This window comes from Phialemonium atrogriseum (genome assembly GCF_030411735.1).
Source record: "Phialemonium atrogriseum strain 8032-3 unplaced genomic scaffold QBC33scaffold_1, whole genome shotgun sequence".
In the NCBI taxonomy this organism is placed as follows: domain Eukaryota; kingdom Fungi; phylum Ascomycota; class Sordariomycetes; order Cephalothecales; family Cephalothecaceae; genus Phialemonium; species Phialemonium atrogriseum.
Genome location: NW_026848138.1, coordinates 2,433,382 through 2,451,370, shown reverse-complemented (window position 1 = coordinate 2,451,370; position 17,989 = coordinate 2,433,382). Strand labels below are relative to the sequence as shown.

The 17,989-nt window shown below is 55.7% G+C and overlaps 8 protein-coding genes across 8 annotated transcripts; 3 read left to right on the top strand and 5 right to left on the bottom strand.

Moving 5' to 3' along the window:
• Positions 1–403: 403 nt before the first annotated feature.
• QBC33DRAFT_442454 (26S proteasome regulatory subunit rpn-8) lies at positions 404–1,632 on the top strand (the record flags this gene model as incomplete). The annotated part of the gene is made up of 3 exons (XM_060424186.1): positions 404–593; positions 662–933; positions 1,018–1,632. 3 exons carry the CDS (start codon positions 404–406, stop codon positions 1,630–1,632), a joined length of 1,077 nt encoding a protein of 358 aa, XP_060289136.1.
• Positions 1,633–1,992: 360 nt separating this feature from the next.
• QBC33DRAFT_554362 (uncharacterized protein) lies at positions 1,993–2,730 on the bottom strand (the record flags this gene model as incomplete). Its single annotated transcript, XM_060429504.1, has 1 exon — positions 1,993–2,730. The coding sequence occupies one exon, from the start codon at positions 2,728–2,730 to the stop codon at positions 1,993–1,995; it is 738 nt and encodes a 245-aa protein (XP_060289135.1).
• Positions 2,731–2,924: 194 nt separating this feature from the next.
• QBC33DRAFT_33849 (Coproporphyrinogen III oxidase) lies at positions 2,925–4,852 on the bottom strand. The gene is made up of 2 exons (XM_060423732.1): positions 4,228–4,852; positions 2,925–4,156 (listed from the first exon to the last, which is right to left on the bottom strand). Exons 1-2 carry the CDS (start codon positions 4,444–4,446, stop codon positions 3,128–3,130), a joined length of 1,248 nt encoding a protein of 415 aa, XP_060289134.1. The 5' UTR covers positions 4,447–4,852; the 3' UTR covers positions 2,925–3,127.
• Positions 4,853–5,340: 488 nt separating this feature from the next.
• Positions 5,341–5,916, top strand: QBC33DRAFT_554360 (autophagy protein Atg8 ubiquitin like protein; the record flags this gene model as incomplete). The annotated part of the gene is made up of 3 exons (XM_060429503.1): positions 5,341–5,430; positions 5,577–5,794; positions 5,859–5,916. 3 exons carry the CDS (start codon positions 5,341–5,343, stop codon positions 5,914–5,916), a joined length of 366 nt encoding a protein of 121 aa, XP_060289133.1.
• A 1,045-nt stretch (positions 5,917–6,961) lies between these two features.
• Positions 6,962–7,750, bottom strand: QBC33DRAFT_615462 (uncharacterized protein; the record flags this gene model as incomplete). The annotated part of the gene is made up of 1 exon (XM_060432633.1): positions 6,962–7,750. One exon carries the CDS (start codon positions 7,748–7,750, stop codon positions 6,962–6,964), a length of 789 nt encoding a protein of 262 aa, XP_060289132.1.
• A 467-nt stretch (positions 7,751–8,217) lies between these two features.
• On the top strand, positions 8,218–9,590 carry QBC33DRAFT_33712 (uncharacterized protein). The gene has a single exon (XM_060423711.1). It carries the CDS (start codon positions 8,686–8,688, stop codon positions 9,370–9,372), a length of 687 nt encoding a protein of 228 aa, XP_060289131.1. The 5' UTR covers positions 8,218–8,685; the 3' UTR covers positions 9,373–9,590.
• A 796-nt stretch (positions 9,591–10,386) lies between these two features.
• QBC33DRAFT_33842 (LIM-domain binding protein-domain-containing protein) lies at positions 10,387–12,421 on the bottom strand. Its single transcript, XM_060423731.1, has 5 exons — positions 12,362–12,421; positions 11,724–12,293; positions 11,363–11,662; positions 10,986–11,300; positions 10,387–10,922 (listed from the first exon to the last, which is right to left on the bottom strand). Exons 2-5 carry the CDS (start codon positions 12,285–12,287, stop codon positions 10,422–10,424), a joined length of 1,680 nt encoding a protein of 559 aa, XP_060289130.1. The 5' UTR covers positions 12,288–12,293; positions 12,362–12,421; the 3' UTR covers positions 10,387–10,421.
• Positions 12,422–14,530: 2,109 nt separating this feature from the next.
• On the bottom strand, positions 14,531–17,029 carry QBC33DRAFT_522854 (HbrB-like-domain-containing protein). The gene has a single exon (XM_060426571.1). The coding sequence runs from the start codon at positions 16,957–16,959 to the stop codon at positions 14,821–14,823; it is 2,139 nt and encodes a 712-aa protein (XP_060289129.1). The 5' UTR covers positions 16,960–17,029; the 3' UTR covers positions 14,531–14,820.
• Positions 17,030–17,989: the final 960 nt, after the last annotated feature.

The window sequence follows — 17,989 nt, the reverse complement described above, 5'->3', positions numbered from 1 at the left end:
GCCCGCCCGTCCGAAGCTTGACGATCTTCACCAGCCGCGCTCTGAAAAGTTTAATAATTAGGTAAGGTACCAAGACCGCCCTAGTAGGTACCCGCACTAGCATAGGTATGTATAGTTGTGCACATGCACTACAACGCGGTGACGGTCGGATATTGGCTCGAGCGCCTTGCTCCTTCCGCCGCTAAGGAGGTTGTTCCGATTGCGTAAATTTGCTGCGGCCTACGAGGCAGTAAGTAGGTAGTGCCTGGCCCGCCAGCCTTGCCGCCAGCTACCTACCTAGCCCAATACGGCAGGGAACTCGACCTCCAAACGCGCAGCCTCATCAAGAATCACCGTCTCCCATCCTCACCTCCGATGAACAGCTGATATTCTCTTCTGATACCCAATATCCAGCTTCTTAAAAATGCCTGCCACTACCGCAGAAACCCTCTCTCTTGTTACGCGCAGCGTCTCCGTTGCTCCCCTCGTCCTTCTCTCCGCTGTTGATCATTATAACCGAACTGATACGAAGCAGTCGAAGAGCAAACGAGTGGTCGGTGTGTTGCTGGGTCAAAACGACGGCAAGAATGTGCGCGTGTCGAACAGCTTTGCTGGTATGCTCTTGCTCCCAGGTTTCCCTCCACCGCTCCAATATGCCAGCTGACAGGTTGCTTCTTTACAGTGCCCTTCGAGGAGGACGACAAGGACCCGTCAGTATGGTTCTTAGACCACAACTACGTTGAATCTATGAACGACATGTTCAAGAAAATCAATGCGCGGGAGAAGCTGATAGGCTGGTACCACTCGGGCCCAAAGCTCCGGGCTTCAGATCTCGAAATCAACGAGCTCTTCAAACGGTATACGCCGAATCCACTCCTGGTCATCATCGATGTACAACCGAAGGAGTCCGGTGTGCCTACGGATGCATACTTTGCCGTTGAGGAAATCAAAGACGTACGTCCTTCTCCGCCCCTCCCGATCGAGGACCGTAACCGTACTGGGTCGAAGAACGCTTAGTCTGACATTGCTGCTTTACAGGATGGAACAACCACCTCCAAGACATTCGTCCACACTCCCTCCATTATCGAGGCCGAGGAAGCCGAGGAGATTGGTGTCGAGCATCTCCTACGAGACATCCGTGACGTCGCTGTCGGCACGCTCTCCACACGTCTGACAAACCAGCTTCAGTCCCTCCAGGGTCTGCACCTCCGCTTGCGAGACATCCATGCCTACCTCCAGAAGGTCCTCGACGGCCAACTGCCCGTAAATCACGCCATCCTAGGCAATCTTCAAGATGTATTCAATCTCCTACCAAACCTGGCAACACCGAGCTCGGCTCCGAGCGCAACCGGAACCAAGGCCGACTCCGAGCTCAGCTATGCCATGAGCATCAAGTCGAACGACCAGCTCATGGCCATTTATCTCAGCAGTCTAATCCGTGCTATCACCGCATTCCATGATCTCATTGAGAACAAGATACAGAACCGTCAGCAGCAGGAGGAGAAAGAGGCGGCCAAGAAAGAGGGCGAAGAGGGTGCGAAAGAGGGCGAGAAGAAGGAGAACGGTGCCGGTGCGGTGAATGGCGTGGCCGGGGAGGCGAAGGAAGGCGGCAGCGAGAAAGACAAGGAGGGGTCGAAGGAGAAGAAGAAATAGGCAGGCAAAGAGGCGCGGGGCGATCGATGTACGAGGGCTCACGATAGACGGCTCAAGGGTAGAGATTTCTTGGGCGTGTTAATATTACTACCGGCCTGGCGTTCCATGGCAGGCATTATTGAGCAGCCGGGCACAGCATCCGTTTGCGCCCTCGGGCGACAACAAGCGTCTAAAGGAAAGGGGCGCAGAATGGTATAAATTGCAGTAATGCTACCTAGGAGTTTGAACGTTCCTGCTACCCCTGGGATTAACCCCCGAGACTTGATAGGCTGGGCATGCTATCCCCATCATAGCAAGCTCCTCTTTGGTCCGTTGATCATCACGCCCAGCTCGTCCTCCCTATCTATACGCAGGAGGGAGTCACACGTCCGCAATAATACCAGCCATCTCCTCCCTCCCCACCCTCCTCTCCACCATGTAGCTCCCCAGCGCAGCCTGCCACCGCTCCGCAAGCAGGCAGGCCAACAGGTGCTTGCAGCACGGTACATCGCCCTCGCCCTCGCCCTTGCCGACCCTGCCGTCAAAGCTCATGCCCCCAAACGACCACCGGGGTCCATCGTCGTTAGGCGGGTCCAGCCCGCCCCCGTCGCTGTCAGGGCGGCTCACCCCCGTCGTCGGGAAGGCCGCGAACGCGAACGCCGCGCAGGTGCAGTTCCAGGCGCCGAGGCGCGCCACGTACGCCCCGCTCCCCGCACCCGCCGGAGTGGTGGTTTGCTGCTGATGCTGTCGTCGCGGGTGCGGGTGCGGGTGCGGGTGTGCCGACCGCGCCGACCGGACGACGTACGTGCCCTTTGGGGCCCCGGGTCCTGGTCCGTCTTGGTCCTCCGTGATGGTGGGACGGCCGCCACCCTCGAGGACGAGGCGGGTGACGAGGCCGCGGTCGAGGAGGTCCAGGGCGGGGAGGAGGAGGGTGGGGAAGAGGACGTGGAGGGTGGTGAGGAGGTGGCGGTGGGAGATGGGGACGGCTCTGAGGGGGTGGAAGGGTTCCTCCTCTCTACCTGGTTGGTCGTTGGCTGGCCGGGGTTGCGAGAGGGGGATGTCGCTTATCGAGTTTATGAGAGAGGTGAGCAGCTCTCTTGGCTGGGGTAGTGTGGCCATCTTTGTATAGCATTATTTGCTCTCGAGTGACTCTTTTGCCGGGCCATTTGACAAATAGCCCTTGGATGTCATGCGCTTTTTGGATGTGGGATGACCATTTTATTCTCTGAATTCGAGGATGGATGTAGGTACTTGGTTTTATCTCAAGTGCGAGATGAGGCTAAGAAGCAATGAGGGTGGGCGATAACCGTCAGAACCTATGACTTAGAAAAACTTTGTCATTTTCTCATCAACCAATACCTTAGAAACTGTATACAACTCGGGCATTTGAAACACCTCGACTTTTTATGATTGTTCTCCAGATTCCAATAGCCAAGTTGTCCCAGTATTATAGAGTACATCCGAAGTGATAGTTAGGTATGTTTGTACAAAGGAGCCGCCACTCCATCCATCGCGCTCATACCCATTCCCTCGGGGTCTTGAGAACGTCTACGAGACGCTGTTCTCTGCTACCCGGTTCTGGTTCATACATGTACTTCCAGCTTGCCGTCAACGGCAAGCTCATTAGAATACTCTCAACCCTGGCGCCAGGTGTGGTCAGACCGAACGCAGTGCCGCGGTCGTGGACCAAATTGAACTCGACATACTTTCCTCTCCGGATCTGCTGCCATTCCTTTTCTTGGGGGGTAAATGACATATCCTTCCGTTTCTCCACAATTGGGAGATACGATGGGAGGAAGGACTTGAGAGCATCCTGGATGAAGGCAAAGCTCTTCTCTTTGTCGGCAACAGTCTCGTCCAGGTCATCAAAGAAGATGCCACCGACCCCTCTGCTCTCGCCCCGGTGCTTGTTGTAGAAGTACTCGTCGCACCATTTCTTGAACTTGGAGTAGTATGTCGCGTCGTGTGCATCACAGACGTCCTTCAAGGCCTTGTGGAAGTTGGTGGCATCCTCCTCGAAGAGGTAGCTCGGAGTCAGGTCAGAGCCACCACCAAACCACCAGGCCCCGGGAGATCCGTCCGGCCCTGCCGTCTCGAAGTATCGATAGTTCAAATGGACGGTGGGCGCCATGGGGTTGCGAGGATGGACGATCAGGCTGAGCCCCGCGGCAAAGAACTCCAGGCTGTCAGGGATTTCGGTGCCCTCCACCAGGTTCTTGTGGTTCACGCGCATCTTCATGATCGCCGGCTTCGGAAGGGTGCCGTAGACGACGCTGACGCCCACTCCAGCCTTCTCGAAAACCTTCCCATCTTGCAGCACGCAGGTAATGCCGCCACCGCCTTCCGGGCGCTGCCACTCGTCTTGACGGAATTCTGTCCCGTCCGCTTTCTCAAGGGCTCGCACGATCTCTTGCTGCTGCTCCTTGACGAACTTTTCCATGCGCAGGCGCATGGGCGAGTAGTCAGTCACAGGCCGCTCGCGCTTCAGCTGAACGTCGCGTTCGGCGAGCGTGGGAGAGTCAAGTTGGAGGGGTTTCTCGACAGCCTGTAGAGGAGCACACAGTGAGCCAACCGTATCTAGTAGGGGACGAGCATGTTTGACCCGGGGGGGCATACCATCATGTACAGCAAGGGAGAGGCCACAGCGATGAGAGCGGCGGTCCAGCGCAAGGGTCCAAGGGATGCACGACTGCTCCGAGACGAGAACCCGGAGCTCGAAGAGGCGCTAAATCCACGCCGAGTTGAAGGAGAGAGGGTTGAGACTCTTAAGCTGGTCAATTGGCCTTGCGACTTGCACTGAGCGAACAGTCGAGGAACCAAACGCCGGGAGGCCATTTTGGACACGAGTCTATAAATAGTCGCAGTGGGAAGCTCCGAGGGAAACCATAAAAGACTAAGCTAAAAGGATGATCAGTCGATACTATCTCGTTGTGCAGACATGAGGCCACTTCTTAGGAATCGCCATTGCGAAGTCCAGGTTATGTTGCCAGAATCGAATGTTCCGAAATTCTGGATCATTGAAACGGCAACTCGGAGTAGGTTTGGCGCTAGGGTACCCGCCAGGGCGGGCGGGTCTGACCAGGCGACTCCCGGTCGACAACGCCGGAGAAAGGTCGCAAGACTGCAAATGGTCAGCCCAGTGGAATGACTTTCATATTTGTCTCCCGAGGTTCATAAGAACCCCTTGGTCGAGCCATTGCGGATTCTCGGACGGCCTGACAGGACAGTACCGACCAAGAGTAGACGCCGCTTCCTTCATTGCTGAGTCATACCGCGAAACGGAATGACTACTTTGCAGGTACGTAACGTAGCGGCGTACCTAGGTAGGTAACTGAGGTGGCTGTCATCGGTCCAGCTGAGGCTGGCTCAGATGACGACACCACGTGAAAGCATATTTGTGACAACGGTCGGTCACCGGCCTGGGATGCGCTAAACCTCAAACAGCGTTGGTCTCCTCCAATTAGTCATCTCCCTGGTGTTAAGACAGCCCCGCCTCCTCCCCCAAGCTTACTTACATCAAGCTCAAGGCGGCAACACTGCCAGGCAACCTCCCTCTTCGTTGACCTTCTTCCATCCCACATCATCCACAGAACGAGACCTATTGCAACTCCTCGGCTTCCATCACTCTCCTCACAGTAAGGGATCGTTTATTTATCTCGATCTCTCCTGCGGCGCCACTGCCAACTGTTCATCTCAACCCGAACAACCCGTATCCCAGTCACCGCCAAGATGCGAAGCAAGTTCAAGGACGAGCACCCCTTCGAGAAGCGCAAGGCTGAGGCTGAGCGTATTCGCCAGAAGTATTCTGACCGTATTCCGGTAAGTGACGCTCCATGAAGCATACCATTTACAAGCTATCGCACCCAGCCATCACTTTCAACCCAGCCTCGCAGCCGCCCTTTGACCGCCTCCTGGGCGATCTCCAACCAACTCTCCGTATCTCGGGCTAACAACCAGCTTCACAGGTCATATGCGAGAAGGTCGAGAAGAGTGATATCGCCACTATCGACAAGAAGAAGTACCTGGTGCCCGCCGACCTGACCGTCGGTCAGTTTGTCTACGTCATCAGGAAGCGGATCAAGCTGTCACCCGAGAAGGCCATCTTCATCTTCGTCGATGAAGTCCTGCCGCCCACTGCCGCTCTCATGAGCAGCATTTACGAGGAGCACAAGGACGAGGATGGGTAAGAGCTCCCTCTCAAGTCCCGTCAAACGCGTCTGGATCCCCCTGCTAACTTGTATCTCTAGCTTCCTTTACATCACATACTCCGGCGAGAACACGTTCGGCGAGTTCGACTCTGCTTAAATGACCTCTGTTTGATGGCGCGACACTCTAGGTTCCTTGGTACAGATTACTCGGGGCGTTTGGGTCTTTCTCGTTGATCATTTGGTGCAGGGATGGGCTTTACCGGAAGCATCGTTTTCATGTTTGCTTTGGCCGGTTTGGGGTGAAGAGGCACGGGGAGGAATAGATTATCGTCAGCACTGAGTCTGGTTTGGCTGGGCGAAGATCCGATCCTGTCTTGTTTCTCCGACGTGGTGGCATTCTAGTTAATGTCTTGGGAATATCGGATTCAACGTTTCTTTGCCACACCCGTGTCTCCCCCTCTGTCTCGTCGTGGTCCCAACAAGGGGTATCCTTCTCGTCCGGGTCATGGCTCCCCTTCTGAACGGCTTGAAATTTATGGGCAGACAGAGTTGACGAATTTCTCTTCCTGACCATCGCTCCTACACAGTTTTCTACTTGCTGTGTATTGTTCAATGACAGTCTGTCTCGTGAGAAATTCATCCAAATGGAACACCCGGGAAGCGCCTGGACCACTACGACCTCAGTCCTCTATGTCTCGACTAGGGGCAGATTGCCATTGCGATTAACATTTCTAGCAACCATAGTCGTATTATTGCCTACCCTGTTTCACCAGCTTCCTACAGCCGATAGAATTGGAAGTATGGACTTGTCCATGACAGTCCCTAGTTCTGCACCATACGAGTGTGGAAGTGTTACGGTTCATTCAATCTGCCAACTCATCACTTCCATGTGTAGGAACCAACCAACCACTGAAAGAAAAGGAAAAGCCAAAAACCCCTGTCTCCGGTCGCCCAGGACCAGTGACGATGAAATGAAGTAAGGGATACGTGGGTTCCAAAGTTGGACAACATCCTAAACCTGCATGTCGGCACTGAGCCCATTCCCCAATAACAGGCAGTATCCCCTAACCCAACCCAGCCCAACCCAACCCCCATGCCGGTTCAGACAACCGCTCCACGGCCACTACTAACATATCCAAGCCTGACCACCAACAAGCCTTCCCGTAGCCGACCGTCTCCGAGTCGAGCACCCGGGGCCGCAGTCACTCCGTGGCCGGCGAGGGGATCTCTCGCGCCGCCTGCTCAGAAGGGTCGGGGACGCCGGGTGTCTCGTCCGCCGGGCGTGGCTCATACACAAGTCCCCACAGCTTGCGGTCCGCGTCCCTCTTACGCAGCATCACCATGCCGCAGATCAGGTCCCCCGAGTCGCCCAGGCGCTGCCTGATGATATCCGCGAAGTCGGGCAGCGTGGTATCGTCGGCTTCGCGTGCGGGCAGGACCTCGTGCCCGACCATCCCGAGGATCTCGAGTGCCCCGATGGTGGCGGCCGTGGCGGAATTGTGCTGCTGGTTGGTCGACGATGGGACCTGTTCTTCCGGGTGGTTGTTCGTCTCCGCTGATAGGTTCCTGGAGAGGGCCTCGAATAGGTAGCCGAGCTTCGTGTCACTGCCGACCCTGACGACGACGACGGAGAGATCGGGGCCGTCCGCGTCGTGGGCACCATCCTGGGCCTGGTCGACGGGCCGGTCCCCTTGTGGAGTGCCGGGCTCGCTCTGTGAGGGGGGTTCGCCATCGCCGCTGGCTGTCTGAAGGTCATTACCCGCATGCTCGATGGTTGGTTTCTCGGGGCCAACAATCTCGACTGCCTCGTCGCCGGATTCGAGAGGCTCCTCCCATGAGCTGTCCATGGTGGACTCGGCTGGGGGGCAGGCATCCGAAGTCGGGAATATGCCGCCTTCGCCATACAGGAACAGGTGGACAATCACGGCGAACGCGATGTGCAAGACGACGTTGAAGATGATGAACGTCCAGAACCCGAGAACAATCATCATGGTGTGTTTGTTGAAGTGTGTTTTCCGCGAATATGAGTCGAAGGTGATTCCTGTGCTCTTGCTTGAGGGAAGACCAGAACTGCTAGGAGTGGGAAGGCATATATAGGAAGCCCGGTCACGCAAGAGGGGCCCGAGGCAGACCAGTTGCAGTCAGGCTATCAGATCTCAGATCTCAGAGTGCTCATTTTGTGGCAGTAAAGCCTAGAGATGCTCTCTGGCTCAAAGGCTCCTTAGTGACCTTGTGGATATTGTTTCAGCCTGGGTTGGGAAGGGAGGTTCCAAGTCCTCTAAAGGCATGGCACTTGCATAACCACCATGTTTGTATGCCTTGAGGCCGGTGAATCAACTCGTATGAGAAACCTCGACCTGTCATCAGGCTAGAAACTCCGAGATTATGATATCCTTTATCCTTTGATAGATCTCGAGACACTCATACTGGCCTGGTGGAGCATTTGGAGTCTCTTCCGCAGCAACTACTTCGGGAAGCTAGGGTAGAGAGTAAGTTAGCCAGCAGTTTGATACCTCACACTTTGGCACGGTTTCTCTACCGTCAGTTTTCTCCGACATGGCTTTGTTCTTGACAGGGAACCCTCTCCTTTAGTCCGGTATGTTGCAGGCGGGCACAAAGATCGTTTGCACTGTACCGCCAGAGGCGTCTGCCACCCAACCCTGCGCTTCCAACTTCCCTGCTTGTTTTACCTCAAGCTTACCCATAATATCACGGTATTCTTTTTACTTCGGTGGCTCCAAATAGCCAGAAAATCAATTAATCGATCAAACTTCAGAAAAGAAATTAAGGACGAGTGCAAAGGCTCCAGGGGCAGAAGTCAGAGATATTTGATGCTGCTCCCGTACCCACCGGTTGACTGAGTAATAAGTGAGCTCTGGAAAGGAAGGAGCAATAATCCATCGTATTCCATTTTGCCGTACGAGGCATGATGGCGCTTGATGATGAATGGGAAATCGTTGGTCTCCAAGACGACGATGCTCGACCCGGCGCTTGGGACAAGAGTCCAAAAAACGCCAACACCAGCATGTCCAAACATCAAATGCAAACCGGCAGTGCAGCCCTTGAAGAGCGAGTCAAGTTATCACCTGTCACGCCGGACGAAAGGACCATTGAAGATTGCATTGCAATGCAGCGATCTCAACACCAACACATCCAATACCTCATCCGGCAGGCCGAGAACACCGAACACCGACTGGAGGACAACCAGAGGTTGATTATGGCCCAAGTGCGACAAGAGCAAGGTGGAGGCTGCTGGGGACGCAAAGAGAAGCGCTCAAGACCACCCGCCTGGCACTGGAGCAGTCCCAGACGCACCTGGAGTGGCTCGTTGCTGCCACGAGCGAGCTCGAGTGGTGTCGATCTGGCAGAATTAGATGCCACGAAGGTTCCGCGGGTTATTTATCTGAGTGCCGTGGCGAGCACGTGGTGCAGTGGTGCAAAGGAGGAGACCCAAACAGGCCGGTTATGCCGGCTCCGGACTCGAAGGACGGGAGCGCTTCGACGGACGGGGATGCACGGAAAGATGGCGAGGGGAAGCACTCTCCGCCTAGAGGCACCGTCAACTTGGTATTCCGGGGAAGAATGGACTGTTGAATGGGAGGGAAGGGGGTGATAAAATGAAGGAGGGTGGAGGAGCTGGTATCAGGGGCTCGGCTCGGCCATGTGGTTCGGGTTACAAGCAAATAGCCAATGTTAGGTGGGCAGTGCGTCCTCGTCTGCAACTACAACCCCGATAATTGCCATTATCGTCGTCGTCTCTGCTGCTGTTTTGACTAAGAGGAGGCTGCGCAAAGGAACACGCTGCCTACGCAGCTGGGCAGGACTGGTCACCTAGGCAAAATTGGCCTTTCAAATAGATACTCCAAATTCAAAGTTGAAGATGCGTGAATTTCATCCAGAATTGATTCAGACACAGTTGCTATCCTCTCCTTACTGCCATTAGCTGGCTAACTCGCCCTGTTTTCTGTGCCACTCCGACCTCTCCCTTCGGAGCTTCCATCCACACAATAATAAAACCAAAGCAAAGGTACCAGAAAAACGCAACCAAACATGGGCTAATGATACCTAAAGACACAAGAACGCCGGAGACCGGACCCGAGCGCGTGGTATTGATGTTACACAGTAAGGGAACAAGAACCGTTGCCATATTAGACTCCGTACGTGACTCTTCTCCCGTCTTTCACGCGAATCCCGTCCACCCGTCCATCATAAAACCACAGGGGGGGAGGGGTCGATAATCTCCAAAACGCCAATGCATAAAAACATGGTAGTGCAAACAACCTGACGGCCTGCCCCATTGCACACTGGCCAAGGGACAAGTGCGGCCCGAAGCTTGCATGCCACAGCTTGCATGCCTGTTCATTGGCCGTTCGGGGCAAGCCTTTGCCACAAGCCCAACTCAAAATAAGGGTATATGCAGGGCCCGACACCTGAGATGCTTTCCTTCGCCGGCCAGAGACACAAAAGAAAGGAAAGAAACAAGGGACAAAATAAAGAAAAGAAATAATGGAAGCGACCAAAAAAACAGCAACCAAAAACCGACATACAATGCTTCCCACCGCAAGAACAACCAAGACAACCCAGAGAGGTGACGCCGCGATACCCACGTGGCACATTAGAACCGCACAGTTGGTGTTGGAAGAGCTTGGAAGACTCCAGAGCTCATGACGGGTTGCCCTTGACCCGTTTCGGCATCCTTGGCGTGGGCGGTTTCCCCTTCGACTGTATACCGTTGACCTGTGGGGTCGAAGTTGCAGACGGCGTTGGGGCCGTATCGTCGTCGTTCTTGACGGCCGAGGGCCGCCTCCTCTTATTGCTCTGGGAAGGCGAGGTGTTGGCGCTCGGCCCGCTCGAGCTGGTCCCTTGCTGGCTTGCTTGAAGTTGCATCCCTGGTGCTTGCATCTGGCCCTGCGCCGGGCTGCCCATGTGTGGAGAAACAGGCAGCATCTGGTGGACCTGTGCTGGGCTCGCTCCTACGGGGAATTGTCCGAATGCCGGCGTCCTAGGTCCGACCTGGCCCATGGGCTGCCCATTGACAGCGTTTTGTTGTGCCGAGACATTGATGTGATTGACATATTGGTCTAGAGCTTCATATGGCCTGAGTCCCGGATTCATCTGACAGAGCCCGAACAAGGGGTTCATTTGACCCATGATCTCAACCACCTGCGACGGACTTAGTTACTGTGACATCACGTGAAGGCGCAGGGACGCGCAAAGAGTAAGTACCTCAAGAAACTGATGGACGGCTTCCGTTATTCCCACGCTTTGCGTAACAACCGAGTGCGGAAGGTCAAGATCGGGTGGCGCAGTTTGCGGAGACTTCATTTGCCGTGCCTTGCTTTTCTTGCTCATCTCAGGAGATTGTTTGTTGTCCTGGTTGTTGACTCTATGCCATTCTTTAACCCAATTGTGGGCTGGCTTGGCGGCCTGGATCACCAGTCGCCGAGATATGAACTCCTCATGTCCGGTCGTGATGAACTCGAACAGTTCGAACTTTTGGTCTGCGTCGAACTGAGCCCGGAGGGTGCCAGTAGCAACCAACTGCACCGAGAGTTAGCATCACAGGAGAGCGAGGGGATTTGTGTGTGGTGGCCGTATCGTACATGTGAGCCACCCTCGAACCAGTACACCAAACTTGCTTTGGTGTTCTCGATAAAATGGCAGTCTCCTGGCAAGGATTTGTCCGTGGTACCCTTATCCATAATCAACTGCATGTTCTTGACGCCACTATCGAAATGGGTGTGGAAGTATCGTGGCAGTGCCGGATATGTGATCTCGTACTGCTTTTCCGTGGGGTCGTCGCCATTTACTACGTGAACTGCGTGTCGGAATATGCCCCTCGGGGAGAAAAAGCGGTGGACAAAGTCGTTCCAGTATGATAAGTCGTCCCTAGCTCTCGAACCCTAGAAGCCCGGCTGGTTAGACAATGAGTTGGAGGAACGGGTTTGAGAACACGATGCTCACCGGAAATCCGCTCAAATGCTCTCCAAACTGCATGAGTTTTAGAAGACAGTGCCCCTTCATCCCCTCCCGGTGCTTCTGTTGCATCAGGCTGGCAGCTACAGCCGCTGAGTGATGTTGTGCCTGGGCTAACTGCACCTGTTGTTGCATGGCCTGCTGCTGGGGTGTCTGAGGTGGGCCTTGGGGCTGTTGTTGCGGATTTGGTTGCTGGCCCTGCCCCGGAGCCTGCCCCTGGTTCTGCTGTTGGACATTCCCTCCGGGCCCTCCCTGATTCGACCCTTGTTGCCCAGCCTGCTGTTGGGGCTGGCCAGGCTGCTGCTGGTGGTTCTGGGGCTGTTGAAGTTGTCCCTGTGCTTGCGCTTGCGCTTGAGCCTGCGCTTGAGCTTGGGCCTGAGCTTGAGCTTGAGCTTGAGCCTGAGCTGCTTGTTGCTGAGCCTGCAACGCTGCTATTTGGTGCATCTGCTGGGCGCTCATCTGAGATTGGTTGGGGTTGCCCCCCTGCTGCGCCAGTTGGTTATTCGCTGCCGCTACGTGTTGCTGCTGGAGCGCGATCTGTTGCGCAATCATGGAGGGCTAGTTCCAAGTTAGCCGACTTCCTGGACCATTGATGTGGTATGACTGATGAGCAATGGCGAACTTACATGTGGATGGGAGTTCGGAGGTTGCCCCTGGTATCGCAAGTCAGAAAAGCGCGTTTCAATTGACGCGACCGCAATTGGAGTAGTCCTACCTGTAATCGGCCTCTCATGGCGGCCATCTGGGCCTGAGCAGACATCTGCTGCATGGGAATCCCCATCGGCATGCCGCCCATATTGCCGTATGCCGCTTGTTGGGCCATCAACTGTCTCTGCTGCTGGTGTTGTAGCTGTTGGAGTCTCTGCTGCTGCTGCATCTGCTGTTGCAAGGCGGCCTGGTTGTTGACTGCGGACGGGTGTCAATCAGCATCAGACCATGGGAGAGTAGACAACAGAAGCGCGTCCGGAACTTACAGGCCATCGGGTTCAAGTGCTGCGTCTGGAACATCTGAGCCTGCGCGGGACTGAGATGCTGCATGGCATGGGCATTCGGCCCACCAGCGCCGGGCGGCATGCCACCCATGAGAGCCGAGGGGTTCATCTGGCCTCCAGGGGCAGATACTCCCATGTGTCCGACGAGCTGGTGAGGCATGCCTCCGGGCTGCGCGCCGGGCTGGCTTGGGTTGTGAGCCATTCCTTGGGCCATGGGATGGCCCGGAGGGGCTCCTGGATGCTGTTGCATACCGCCTGGATGCGGCGAAAATGACGGTCCCATGCTAGCCATCATTTCTCGGCCTGTCGATTATCCACAGCGTGGATACCGTCGTGAGAGAGAATGAGTAGGGTGGTGGCTTGGTGGCAGGGCTGCCTTATTTGTAAGGTTTGTGGGTCTGGAAAATTGCGACTGTGACCGGGCAAACACGTACCTATTGGGGGTGGCTGGTCCCTTCTTATATTATCCACGACGGCGAAAGGCTAAACTATCGCAATAACAAAGCTTATGCATATATACATAAACTCTATTTAACCTGCGGAGAGCGAATGGATGCCTGCCTTCCTGACGAAGAAACTCAATCTTGCATTCTGTAAATTCCTTAGGGATGCTTATGGAGAGCGCAGAAGAGATTTCCCCCAACAATCTAGGCAGGAAAATGGCTAGTAGTGGAACATAGATAGCTGATACACCTCATCGGCATATTCAATTTCCTAATTCGTGTTCTGCGAAACCCCGACTGTACGATAAAAATGCAATGAAGCGTTGCTCCTAGTGGAGCCTGAGATCGGGTACCTCCGCTCCCTAGGTCCAACTTCCGGAACCGGAAAAATCCAGACCAATATCTCCGGCCGCCGAAAGCCTATTTCAATGGAGACCAAAAAATTTCCTTCCTTGCAATTTTCTCTTCCATCCGCTCATCCAACCAAACCAACAGCGCAGCTCGAGATCTGCTGCAGAAAGATGGTCGTACATCATGCAGATGCTTCTACCTTCTCATGCCAACTTTGGGGCTCTCTTACCACTCTGGCCAGGGATCCGCCTGGATACTGATACTACAGGTAAGCCGCGCTCTCTCATCTCGTCCTCTCTCGCATATCTTTCCTCTTTGTGATGACAACGAATAAACTTGTCTTCTTTTCCCAACTGAATCGACCATGAAGAAATTCCGTCTGCTCGGGCCCTCTCCGACAGGGAGGGCCTGTTACTTGCCAGTATCTTTACCTGACTTGGGAGATATGCGACTTGGCAACCTCAAAATGTGTTACCAACAGGATCGTTTGGTCAGCCCGCTAATCGTTCGCATTTAGATCTCGTTGCTCGACTGTCTTGACCACACCGTCTGACTGTGCTGCTCTTGTTGACATTTTCATGCTAACCCAGGAAATATGCATGAAATTCACATCGCAGGTTAGTTCAAAATTTCCTTCTGCTGCTTTGCTTCTCAACCACACAACACACACTTCGACATGATGAAATATATTCCAACATTCGCAGTTTCCACTCGACTCCCGCATAGAGCCTATCTGGGAGGGTGACGGCTAATACTTCCTTGGATGTCTTATCGAATCCCTTACTGTCATCTTCACTACGTCTACCACTCATTCCTTGAATTGGTTGCTAACGTAGCTGTTATAGGTTTAAACTCCGCCTTCGTTGATTCGTCCCAGCTGACCCGACCCGACCGTGACGGTTCAGTTGTAAAACTTTCATTTCAGAGTAATCATGACCAAAATCAAGACTCAAGTTCCATTTCTCTACTCATCCATGCTATTATCCACTTGTGACTTTAGGAATTCAGGTGAAGGTTCAAAATATTATTTCATAATCGCCATGTTGGCTACCTTGTGCACTCTTTCCGTAATTACCTACACAGTTCCCTGCAACCATGCAGGAAACGTGACACCAAACTCCATGACAACTCGCATCGATCAGCTTTCCCCCTTTCCCTGGCCTGCCGGATTCCACTTCCAGCTATGTAACACCTGTGTCCCGTTGTAATCATACAAGTACATGCATCCCTCTTCACCCCACCCCCCCCAGTCCCGCAAAACGGTTGCACCATCGCTTGATAAGAAAATCCCAGACCCAACTAAGCAGTCCCCCCCGTCGCCCTCCTCACCCTCCCGCCCACGATCCCCCTCCTGTTGCGCCCCGTCCTCCCCCTACCCAGCCAGTTCAGCTTGAGCAGCTTATTCAGCTCATCGACCCTGCTCCCCTCGTCGCTACCCCCGTCGGCGATGCCCACGTTCGACAGCACGCTCATGCACTGCAGCATGCGACCCACCATGTCGGTGACCTGCTTGCTGTCCTCGACGTTCTGGTCGCGCAGGTTGCCAGCGGCCCCGGCCGCGACGGTGCCGCTGCTCGGCACGTTCAGGCCGCTGCTCGGCGTGAAGGGCCGGACGCCTACGCCGCCCCCGCCGCCGCCCGTGTTGTCGCTGCCAAAGCTGACGTTGCTGATCGCCCGGCTGCGGCTGCTGCTCCCGGCGGCCGAGCCGTCGCCGAGGAGGGTCGTGCTCGTCGAGTTGTAGCTGGCCACCGACGGGTCGAGCGACATGGCCGTGCCCGGCCGGGGGGGACCGTATGCGCCGCCGCCGAGGCCGAAGGACGCGGTCGAGTCGGCTGACGGCGAGGTCGACAGCGGGTATTGGCCCGGCATCTGGAACCCGGGCGACTGGGCCGGCATCGGCGAGGCCAGCGCCATGGAGGCGAGGGACTGCGGGAGGAACTCGAGCGACAGGCGCGAGAACATGCCCTTGAGCGTCTCGTACCGGGGGAGGATGACGATGTCCCGGAATGATATCAGGGCGATGGAACGGACTTCCAGAACCGAGGACGCGGGCTCCACATTGATGCCGGCCCCGTGGCCGGTGCCCTGGTTGGACGCGGCCTCGGTCGGCGTGGTGTGAGGCACTACGCCGCCCCAGAAATCGCGGGATTGCTCACGGGTGAGCAGGGAGCCGTTTCCGCAGAACTCCAAGTCTAGAGGCAGGAAGACGGATTGCAGATACGGCAGGATGTTCGTGAATGTGATGATCCACAGCTCCACCAGCGCGGGGACGAGCCTGTCCTCCGGCGTCTTACGCAGGGTTTGATCAAGGCTCGCGAACCCCGTGGCGAGTAGGTCCCTGAGATCGTCCACGATAATATTCGGGCTCCGACGTGCGATGCAGTACTGGATATGGAGCGAGACGATGCGGTTCAAGTCCTCTATTGGCAGAAGGACGTCTTCACCCTCGAATATGACGAGCAGCTTCGCCTTCAAATATGGCCACGCATCGTCAGCTGCCATGCCGTTGAGCCCGTACTTCCCGCTGTCGAAAGGTTCGTGGAGGTAGAGCGACGAGCCAGACACGCCCGAGGCGGAGTTAACGCTGCTCGGTCCGGGCCACTCGCTGCCCACGTTGTAGATTGAAGCGGCATCATCAAACATTGGCTTGTCGTCCTTCTTCTTTTCGCGCAGGGCCCGCGCGCCGTGTCGGAGATCGAGGCCCGACATACTCTTGAAGCTGGTGGTGGTGGGCGCCGGACTTGTAGGGAGGTTGAAGTTGTAGAGGCTGCTTGGCGCGCTTGGATCTGTGGGCCTCGAGTTGCTTGAAGCGGAAGACAATGGAAGGTGAAAGTCGTCCTTGTCCTTAAGTTTATGCTTCTGCCGCGATAGGAAATGATGGTGCTTTTTCTCCTTCCCCTCTTTCTCTACCTGTACCACAGGTGACTCGAGAGCACGGATTGTGGCAGTGGAAGAGTTTGTCTGGCTGTAGAAGGACTGTTGTGATGTAGAGTCAAGACTTGTGGTGCTGAAGTTGCTCCGCTGTAGACTTGACAGAGCCTGCCCTATCTTGCTCGGGCTGGGCAATGGCTTCTCTTTTGAGTCGCCCTTGGTGCCGATTTTGCCCGGCCTGGAGAAGAGCTTCACCTTTGACTTCTCTGCCTTGGCTGGCTTCTCTGCCATGATTGGGTTGGAAGGTGGAGGTGGAGGGGGCATAGTGTGACTGTGGGATGGGAGGCTCGGCGACGACTGTCCGGAACGGGGAAAGACTATGTTTGCCGCAGTGGTTGCCGCCGAGCTGTAGCTTCCCAGACGGCTACTATTTTGATAGCTTTGATTCCCAAACCCACTCTCCCTGGGGGCGCTTGCCTCCGTCAGACTCAACAAAGGCGGACTCAGAGGGCCGCCACTTCCTCGCTTGTTTGACAGCAAGGATAGGTCCGTCTCCCCTCCTGGCATAGGTACGGTCTGTGATCGCTGGCGAGCATGGTGTTGCTGCTGCTGTTGCTGCTGCTGCTGCTGCTGCTGCTGCTGTGCTTGCTGTTGGCTCTGATGATGCATGACTGCAGCTTGGGCCGCAATGTGGCTGGCAGAGAGCTCACGATGTGCAGTGGCCCCGATATTCGGCGGCGCCTGCGACATGCTAATATGTGGGAGGTTCGACGTATTTGCCGATGGAAGCGTCGAATCGAACGAGCCTGCGGTGGCCGAGTGCTTGCGGGAGTGCCCCTTGATGCCGCTAGCGAAGGAAGACGCCGAGGGTGACGTCGTGGGCGGGAGGGTCAGCGGCGAGGGGGGGTTTCGAGGGATGTCGCTTGAGGAGCGAGCCCCAGCAACCGACCTGGCGGCGGCCTTTGCTGGTGATACGTTTGGGCGAGAGAAGTTTTGGAGGCTGCTGGTGCTGCTGTTTGCTTGCGAGGTGAAGCTGCTATAGATCGGGGTCGAGGATCCGCCTTGCTGGCTGGCTGCTTGGCTGCGGGCTTTGATAACTGCCAAGGGGGCGGAACTGTCGGGAGAGGGCCTTGAGGACGTCTCGATTCGTCTCGGTCTCGGGGGTGGTGGGTCGGTAGTCGACGAGGTGGCTCCGGTCAGGGGAGAGAAGCTCCCAGGGGCCCTGGGCTGGGGTCGTGCTGGCTGCATTGTCGTGGGTTTTGTAAGGGAATTTCCCTTACATCTTGGCCTGCTGCTACGAATCTCTGGGCGGGCTTTTGTGGAAGACACGGGCTGACAGGGTTATTGCTGCAGCCCTGCCACAGATTCCAGGACGTTTACTGCGAGGCTGTCAGCGACGAACCACTTGATCAGCCTGCTCTTAATTGAGCCTAGGTAGGCATGTACCCGGCTTGTTGTGACTTGTGATTAGCGCGCCCACGCATCAAGGGGCTGTCCCATCCCTGTGGCGAACCCCGCAGATCCAAGGACCCCGACGGGATTCAACCGGAGGTACCTAGGTACCTGATGAGCCCCACACCGTCAACCTAATGCCGAC

Coding starts and splice junctions, on each gene's coding strand:
- QBC33DRAFT_522854 (XM_060426571.1), bottom strand. CDS start 16,959: ATGCCAGGAGGGGAGACGGACCTATCCTTGCTGTCAAACAAGCGAGGA.
- QBC33DRAFT_33849 (XM_060423732.1), bottom strand. CDS start 4,446: ATGGCCTCCCGGCGTTTGGTTCCTCGACTGTTCGCTCAGTGCAAGTCG. Junction 4,157..4,227: donor CTCCCTTGCTGTACATGATG/GTATGCCCCCCC, acceptor GCTCCTCTACAG/GCTGTCGAGAAACCCCTCCA.
- QBC33DRAFT_33842 (XM_060423731.1), bottom strand. CDS start 12,287: ATGATTGCGCAACAGATCGCGCTCCAGCAGCAACACGTAGCGGCAGCG. Junction 11,301..11,362: donor GGTTCGAGGGTGGCTCACAT/GTACGATACGGC, acceptor CTCTCGGTGCAG/TTGGTTGCTACTGGCACCCT. Junction 10,923..10,985: donor CCGTCCATCAGTTTCTTGAG/GTACTTACTCTT, acceptor AGTCCGTCGCAG/GTGGTTGAGATCATGGGTCA.
- QBC33DRAFT_33712 (XM_060423711.1), top strand. CDS start 8,686: ATGATGGCGCTTGATGATGAATGGGAAATCGTTGGTCTCCAAGACGAC.